At 43.2% G+C, this 9,661-nt stretch overlaps 1 protein-coding gene across 1 annotated transcript in view; it reads left to right on the top strand.

Moving 5' to 3' along the window:
- Nucleotides 1-3,217: 3,217 nt before the first annotated feature.
- T265_07591 (hypothetical protein) overlaps nucleotides 3,218-9,661 on the top strand; it is a gene marked incomplete at both ends in the record, with an annotated part of 9,347 nt that continues 2,903 nt past the window's right edge. Inside the window, 2 exons of the mRNA XM_009173148.1 lie at nucleotides 3,218-3,367; nucleotides 9,310-9,615. Coding sequence (XP_009171412.1) covers nucleotides 3,218-3,367; nucleotides 9,310-9,615 — 456 coding nt within the window. The remainder of the gene's footprint in view (nucleotides 3,368-9,309; nucleotides 9,616-9,661) is intronic.

Raw genomic sequence — 9,661 nt, 5'->3', positions numbered from 1 at the left:
TTGGCAATGCGAACCGTCTGTATCCATTGTGGTACCTAACCACTTCTTCAGATGCCCACCAAACCAATGACCTAACCTAAGTATGGTAGGTTAGGTCATAGGTTTGGCGTGGTATCGTTTACGAACACAGTTAACAAAGCATGGCGATGGACAGTGAATCGTAGCAGCTGAACATGAATGAGTCTCACTGGAAAAGTTCTCAAGAGGGGTACGTTTAAAAAATCCACAACCGCTGAACAGAAAACCTTCAAATACGCACGTTGATCCAGGAAGCTGCTTCACTTAATCCTGTGTAAACCACTGAAGAAGAGAGTGACTTGGTTCACTGTAGGATCATTTTAGTGAGCGCGTGCCATGGGACAAAACAACTCCGGTAGTCTTAGAAGGAGTTAGAAAATTTGTGGTGCAGTGAAACTTAAGACCTTCAGAGGGACATGATGATTGTTTTATGAACTGTGAAAATTACACCGATCAATTCCAGGCCAGCTACCGTTAGACCATATACAAGTCCGCCCTGCGAAATCGGTTTACTAAGGGCACAGTTTTCCGAAACCACAGGTAGCCGCATTTGAAGTCATCCAGCCCAGCGTGAGCGCAAGTCCCAACGGAGCATGAAGGTTTACCTAGCATTTAGGTTCAAGTGCATTCATTGTTCTAAGACCACGGAATCGGCAAGAGTGGGATGAGACTCATGTGATGGCTCTCAAGAAAGACTGCGCGCCACAGCTGTGGAGTTGCGCAACTCATTTATGACACATTTGGATCAATGTTGAAACGGTAATGCAAGAAATGTCAAAGAAACAAGGGGCAATAACAATCACCATACCAAAATTAGAACAAACCATGGCTGAGAGCGGCACCTCAGGAAACAGTTGATTTAAATGGGTTAGGTACACATTCACTTAAAGTGTCAAACACGGAAAGTCGAAACGGTCCCTAAAAAGTTCTATATTATCTGAAACATCAACATCCTTTCAGAAACAGTCATCTCCTCGAAAAGCTTAGAAGTCAGTTATCGTATTGAACAGATTTGGCTATAAATTTTCAGCGAATTTAAGGGATTCTTGTCAAAGGAGATCGCATTGCTGGAGCTTTGAAAAGCTTCTAATAAAGCTATCAGCACTATAGTGACCATAACAATACAAAGAAGTCCTAATGAGAACAGACCGAGAGATGGATAGGGGTCGCACCCAAAGAGACTCACAGGGAGTTCGTTCCATTCCAAAGTGCGTGGATTGAACATCTCCACTGAATCTGAAGGATTCTGATCGGAGCCAAAACCACCAATGACCACTAGGTACTCATCCCCACAATCCCGCTGACGATAACGTCGCTCACGCATTTCGTGTCTGAGATCTGGACGTAGATGAAACCTCTTGGCGTCGTCCACCAAATCACGACACTCGAGTGACTGACGTATAAGAACCTAGAAGTAGGATGTGTAACAGACGTGAAACTGAGTGAACACAATGTACTCGAAGCTAGTCCACAATAATATTGGCCCAGTACTGAAAAACCATTTATTTGTCTTGATAAAAAATTCGGAAAAAAGTGAACGTCCAGAGGTAATCTCATAGCAAGTCACAAAAAATTACGGAAATGGGGAGCCTTTGAGACCGTATACACTGGATTTCCTCTACTATTGACAATACTACTCAGTGGAAAACTCCGGGGGGAATCCAAAACGGTTCAAAGAACATCCACACTGTGTGGTAACCGATAGTAAATACGATTCTATAGCGGAGCAACTTGAGACAATATTGTAATGGATTCAAGATGAGTTCACAGTACAGGAAGGATGAAGTCAGTGTAGCGGCCCAAAAAGTGGAGTAAAAGGATATGGTTTCTATGAGAGCCGCGAGCGCGTACAGCCATTAAGTATCAAGTATCCTAAGAATAACCCCAGTGACTGCCTTTCTGGATTACTAAAGATTAACATTTCTAATACCGAGTTTTGCAACAGAGGATCTGCTCATCATCACCACCATCAGTAGCAGCAACTCCAGACGAGAACACTAGTTTCACAGTGCCGCACAATCATGCCACGCTATTTGAATATAGCCTTATAATCGAAAGAAAAGGGATGGTGAAATGACTTATGGATAGCTCACCATAAACATCCGAGGTGCCTAAATCTCTAGCACCGATTCAGACAATCTCGATAGGAACTGACAGTATGAATGCTACACGCACCGGCTGGTCGCCATATTGTTCAATATCCCCAGCTGGACGCAATCATGAAAGGAGAACAGCACCAACGGCTAACATGGTACCATTCTCCGATCCCAACCTGGAGGACAAGGAGACTGTGTTGGTCAGAAATCTAACCATTGACCAACCTGGTATGAGAGGCTGTGTGAGGGTCACATGTACACTCCCCAGTACAGCTCAGTGGTTTACGGAGGTGCATAAGCCGTCACAGTGCGGAGAGGTCCAGTCTTTTCGTGGCTCCACTCCTCAAGGAAGGCATCCATCCTATTCTAACTTTAGCCATAGGGCGGCGAACTACAGGATTTCGTTTTAATCTGATTGATCACCCATTTGAATCTTATCCCCACCAGTGTACGCTAGATCAACTAACAAAGGCGGTAATTGGCTATGAATTGCGATACGTAAGTGCTACATGATGAATGACGCCAAAGAACTTATTTGATGTAGTCGTGAGTTAAAACCCAACACGTATCGAATGGCAACAATATCTTTTATTTTTTTTCGATTTGACATCATTTTGAAGTCGGTTTTGCTAGGTTAAGCAAGTTTCAAACAGTATTAAAGGGTATTAACAATCTCGTCGTTACAACATAGGCTTTTCTTGCACTTTTACGTTTGACCATCTTTCTTGTAAGATGAAATCGCACTTCTGGAAACAAAACGACGGATTTTCCAGGGAGGTAACGTAAGGTTAAACAGACAAACTTGTACAGATATTACAAGGAACGCTCGTTACGGACTCTCTTCGGAGTGAAGCGGATGCAACTTACATCTTTATCTACGACGTCTGTCAGGAAACGAACGGACATGACTGGCAGACGAATATGTGATAAAAGAGCCGACAAGTGCGCGATACGTTCCGTAGATTGATGGTAAACCCAACGCATAACCGCTTTGTATACAGACTCCTCGCAGTCAATCTAAAAGGTAAGAAAAACTAGATAAAATTTCAAAACTCGTAGCTCGCTCCAGGCTATGCTTCTAGAAACGGTTTCTTTGAGGTGTAATGGTTCGTAAGACAAGCAAACTGCTTATGCTATGGATGAATATTCTCTATCCCGCCTACAGACATCGAATCCGCTACGTGGCTGACCTAAGCGAAGATCCCATCAGCTTCTCAGGACCCACTACGTCTATTTATGAGACTATTTATGAGGTCAGTCCAACATAAGTCACGCGTATCACGGCAACCGCTAGTGTCAAAATCTATAAAAAAAAATGATGATCTGGCGGTAGGCATACTTAAACAGTTTAAGCGAAAATCAACTGGAAGTTCGCGACGGCAAATTTGCCTTCGAACTGTGGATGTACCGATGTACGGTCAACTCATGGCTGACCATACCCTAATGAAGTGCAACTGAAAGGTTACTACTCAAGCAGCAGCGAAGCAGAAATTTCCGGAATCGTGCATTAAGACTCAGGTTCCTGTTCCACAGTGGCTGATGCTGAAGTTTATTTGTATAAAGTAACTGTTGCAGGAAGTTGTGTTGGAGATTCATCAGGATCTAACGGGAGAAACAACACCGCGTGTAATGAGAAAAAGGAACGTCTTTGCCACTCGCGTGCAGGGAAGAATCATATAGATGTATCGGAAACTATGGAGGAAATTCGACAGATAACTTATCTTCTGGGTGATTGTGGCATTGATGCACCCGTCCTCAAATACCTTTTGTTTAGACAGCCCTTCTGCTCTGATACAATCATTCTGATGTGACCACATCACAGGATAAAACACTGGACTGAACGAGACAGTTATTGGATCACCCTTTAAATCACTCGAGGGGCGGACATGTTCCCGCGTCCAAACGTGACGATCAAGACAAGTCCGGCATACGCTGACGTCTGAGGGGGACGTTCGCCCTGCAGGTCAGACTACGAGTTCGAATTCCGGTAGAACTGAGGCGATATACCACCAAAGAGCTCCAGTGAGAGCGGAACTCTGGTTTGATCCTTGATACTTTGAGCTGGACTTTGCACAAGAAGTGCGTCAGGGCAGGAGCATTTGAAATATTGGCTCTCTTCGACTTATTTGACTACAAAACAGGGTTTAAATCTCTGGGTTGCAGAATTTCGGAAAACCGCTCTCAAAATGTTCTCGATCAACCTGCCTCTTAGTCTATTTATCAGTCCACTTGCATCAACGGTGATATGCACATCCATAGAAGCAACCGGTAATCCTCAGTACGTGTAGCGGAATACGCACCAAAGTATTAGTACGAACAGTGGCACGAAGCATCTCAATACATGACGCACAGACAAGGAATCCAACCTTTACGCTCTCAAAAAAAACATCCCACCACTAATCCATTTTTTATTCCAGGCGATCCTTTAGCAGGTTGATACGAACCTTTGGCAGCTCGCGTTCTATGAAGTGTTGATCAATAAATACAAACAAGTCTTATGTGCATAGAGACCACTTATATAGACTGAGTCAGCTCCGGAAGTAACTCAACCTCAACCTTGTTACCATGTACAAATACCCTTGACGTTTGTCAGTTGTTATTGTGTACCTAACTTCATAAAACTCACCAACTTTACGATTTCGGGGAGAGAAATGTTCACGCAAGAGCAATGCGAATACGCAGCTGCTTTTAAGTACAACAATCAGCCGAGTATTCTTGCATAAAATATATCTGAACGTAATGATTAACTGTTTAATATTGACGGATAGCTCTGCTATTATAGTCAGTTAGCGCTGGCCCCAGTACTCAGAGCACATAATGTTCCCATTCAGACGATCCGTTCCCGAAAGACCTCACCGTTCACATATTGGCATTTTTCTTCAGTTGCGTCTCTGTTCGAATGACCTATAGTATACTCAACCACTAGTCAAGTAAACTAAATTCTTGTTTTTCAGCACTTGGCACTTACAAAATGCCCACGTTCTCTTCACTGCGCACCAGTGTAAATCTCTTTAAAGAACCGTAAGACAGCATTTAGTGGTAAAAACATGTTCCATGATCACCCATCCTTCTAGGTCGTTCGCTTGCTATATTTACTGAATGTCACTGACACCGAACTCTCTCTTCCCGAGTAACCATCTATTTTATTCGTCAAAGGAATGATGCGATCCAAAGAGATGCAGCATTCTCGCACTCACCGATAGCTAATCTACCCTGATCGAAAACGTATGCGAGAGTAACGCATTAAAAAAATACGGCCCTCATTGACTTGGCATTAAACAACGAGTCCTCCAAATACTGAGCAACTAGAGCGCATAGCATCGAAGAAGTAAGGGGGCCACTGTTTATGTGTGAACTTATGATCTGAATCGCCGTCGTTAGAACCAATCACTGATTGATCTACTGTCTACGGTCGGATACCCTGACTGCATCTCAGCTCCCTTCCTCAAACACACAGTTACGTACCGAAAGGATAGTGTAGCTGGAATATTTTGTCCCGCTTTGAGTTCCTGGTTAGATTGACAAACGAATGGAACGCATTGAAAGGGGGGAGACGCGATAGAAAAAGATCTACTTGGGGAACAACTCTGGAACGATTGTGTTAAAGTAGACAAATCGAGTTCTTGGTGAAGCGGCGAAAACAATTGCGCTAGCGGCCAGCACTGCAGTTCAACTTACGTGCAGGTCCTCACGAGCAATCAGGTCCAACAGCTCTTCGTGATTAAGACACAAGAACTCTTCATAATCCGCCACCAGTTCAAAGTTGTGGGCTGCATAGTTTCGGGAGAACTTTTCCAAATCCGAACAATTATGAAGTTCTGCAAACCGCCGGATACCCAGTACATTGGAAGCATCCACCTCTGCCAGTAAAAAGTTTGAGCATGCGGTCTTGACACCTTCCATCTGGACTAGACTGGCAGCCGGAAGTAGGTCTTGCACATTTTCCATCGTAACTCTGACTTGACCCGTATAGACATAGTCCAGCAGAGCATCCATAATATCAGGCGAAATCGACTTGAGTTCCACTTCAAGTTGCGCGGATTCGGCCATCTACGGGTAGAAATAGAACTTGATGGTTTGTGGTGTATGCTTTAGAGGTAACTCGCAAAAGCAGAGGTGGAATGCACATCCACTAAATGAAATCCCCAAACCGGAAGACATTCAAACCAGTAGTGAAGGAAAGCTAGTTGAAAATTCAATCCGGATTGGTAAACGAAAGAACGCAGGAAGAGCATTACAGTAAAAGGCCAACTAATACTGAAGAACAGATTATGAATGAAAAAGAGAAGGATATTCCAAGAACCTTGTGAAATAGTGGAAGATGCCAAATATTCCACACAATGTTCGAATGAAATGCATAACAGCAAAGGTCGGGTTACGTATGTGCGGCTGGTGACCTGGGATTGCGACATAATTTGCGGGAAATATCCTAAGTCTGATGAGAGAAACCGTGACAGTCTTCTTCGATGAGTAACATGTACTGGTTTCCCCATGCCTATGTGTGTTACAGGCGGTTAATTGCATTCAATAATCAGTTATTTCCCACAATATTTCTCATTTGCGACATTCCGTAAATGAATGTGCGAACTCAGGTTTCAGTTGGAACGATATTAATTATATTCCAGTGTGTGGATTGAAAAGAAAGGCTGATAAAAACTCGCGACGGCTCAGTCTACTGGATTTGTTCTATTAAAGCCCCATCATCATAGTTTTATTTCTCACTCGTAGCTGGAAGTAAAAGCTTGTTTGAAACATGCGATAATAATAACAGCAGACTAAACTGAAGAAGATAAACGATAGATCCAGTGGTGTCTCTCGTTGACACCACCTCAATTTGCAAAAGACAGTTTACCTGTACGTGATCCAATTCGCCGTTCAAATAAGAAATAATATTGAGGAACATTAAAAGAATATACCAAATTAGCCAGCCGGAAGTGGAATGAAGCGTCAGTGAAACATTAGCGTTGAAAACTGACGTTATGCTGTCGAGTATGATGAGTGGGCTATCAAGGTTTCATCAATCCTGTAAGTACTGTCATACTACAAATAGTATTCCCCTGTTTCATGTTTGAATACCTTGGTACGAACCGTGAGACAGGAATCTGAAGTTATCTCTATGTGGGAATATCCTGGGGGTCTGGTTACTAGCACAAGGCTGGACACCGCTTGGGATACTTCTCTTCTCTCTTAAACAGTTGATAACAGGACATCTTAACATGAAAAAGTTGCAATATGAAGTATGTTCAAGGGAAAAGTGTTCGAATAATCTAGGACAAACATGAAAGGACTGTGCGATTCAGGTGAAATAGACAGATATCGGTTCATCTAGCGGTTAAAATAAAAACGGAGCAGATTTTAAACGTACACCGTTTGAAAACATAGCATCGAAATAATCACTGGTGGCAGCCAAAACTACCCGATGCGCCAGGAACTCCCGTCCTCCAACCTTGATGACAACATCGCACAACTGTCCACGTTTTCGAAAAGTGTTCATTTTGGTAAACGCCGCCATCGAATAGGATTCGCCAGCTGAGTAAACGAGTGAAAGAGAACCTCATTGTTTGTGCACTTAAATTGCTCAAGTTAATTGTGCATACAAGTGAAGGATAATTCCAACTAGATTTCAATAATGCTTACTGAAACATCAATACGATTACATCTATTCCCATTTCCGGGACAGCCCATATATCTACTCTTAATATATTGAGTTGAATTCTCGGCCGATGATAATAATAGAAGGATCGTAACCAAACCATTTGCAAGTACACCAATCATAGCCACTCCCAAAAGATTGTATGCTTCTCACGTTCTGTTTGGGTTTCAGCGTAGGTCAATCCAGGCGCGCCACAAGACTGGAGTGTGGAAATGGCATGGAGAGCTTGATGATGAGGAGAAAATGGCAATAGGCTATCCGAAGCTTGTAAGACCAAATGAAGTTTGCACAGTTAACCAGTTACAAGGGAGCGGGCCATCCATTGTTGCTTCTGAATTTTTGCTCTCTTTATCGAAAACACTATCGAACAGTAGAAAGCAATGAACCGAGTGAGTACTCCTTATTGCTCTTGTTCGACGTCCAATTGCGAGGATGTAAACCAGGGACTATGAAAAAGGGCCGATTGCTGAGTTGCAAACGATAGAGAAATGGTACTGGATTACATTGGATCACTGTTCTGGTAAAAACTGACATAAATGTACTGGAAATGCAAAAATCTGAAAAATACGGATTAGCAGTCATACGTAAGGCTTGAGAGACACCAGCATATGATGTACATAGCAGGGTCTGGTCTTGTTCCTATAATACAGTCATACATTTACCTCTGTTCTGAGTGCCGGAAACTCATGCGAGTACTAGTACTAAAGGATGAAACAAAAAAGTCCTCGGGTAAGACAGCTGTGGGCAGTACAAGGAAAACCTTCGTTTTAACAAACAAACGTTCTCTAAACCATCTTAATGCGGTCCGAATGACATTCGATCATTACATTTACAAACTGTACATGGAAAACAGAAGCTGACGTTAAGTTTAAATGCTTCCGATCTAACCAGCTGTGCGCCGACACTACGAAGAACATCTGCCCTAAAAGCGGTAGTGTCACGCACTTACTGCCGTGGACAATCCGACAAAATTTTAACGTGCTGGTCGGCAGCAAGCCCGGATCTAATCCCAATAGAGAAGTTTTCGCTGCTACTAGCCAAGCTTGCCTATCGTAATAACTGAAGCTGTCTAAGAATAACTAGAAGTTCAACAGAAGTTCTATACATAAATAAGGAATGTTTCAACTAGTGGCAAAATTGTTCACTATCGTACAAGTAAAAAGGCCGTATAGAACTTTTGAGGAGGACATATAGCATATCTCTGATCCGTCATCAGTACGGCGCTGGATAACCGCTGGAGCATAAGTGCAGCACACAGGTTGTCGCATGATTCGTCTGAGAAGGTATTCACTAAAGTTGTTTTTGTTTCTTAAGTAAGTATATCCTGCTGTGAACAGAGTGAAGTGGAACAAATGTGTGAACCATGTGGACGGAGTCGGCCATAACCCACTTCTGCTCTATTTATACCCATTCAACAAGGCAACCACACTGATGGAACCACTGGACGGTTCGTGCGGTTAGGCGATCAATTCACAATCAATTCAATTCAATGTATCATGCATGAATCATGTGTCATAGGCAGATAGGTTCCAACTGCTACAGGTTCGAAGGTTGTGGAACATACAGACACGGTTACTTCAGATGTGTGCCGATCACAGGCTGTTCCTTTGCAGTACGAATTTCCGGAATAGCGGACATCGCTTGACGTCGTGCCCACCATCAAACCAGCGCCGAATCCAAATAGACCACATCGCCGTCAGTTATCGGTGGCGAGGGTTGATCACTGCCTGCTGCTCCTTCTGGAACACCAGCGTGGACTCCGACCATGCACTTATACGCTACTGCTTTTCATTGCGCTTTTCAGGTGTACGCAAATCGCGCACACCTCGCTTAACTATTGAGAAGCTAGTTGATCCAGAAATCAAACGAAACTATCAGAACCAGCTCCTCGAAT

This window comes from Opisthorchis viverrini (genome assembly GCF_000715545.1).
Source record: "Opisthorchis viverrini unplaced genomic scaffold opera_v5_175, whole genome shotgun sequence".
NCBI lineage: Eukaryota > Metazoa > Platyhelminthes > Trematoda > Opisthorchiida > Opisthorchiidae > Opisthorchis > Opisthorchis viverrini.
The sequence above is the reverse complement of the archived record's forward strand: the minus strand, read 5'-3'. Positions and strand labels throughout refer to the sequence as shown.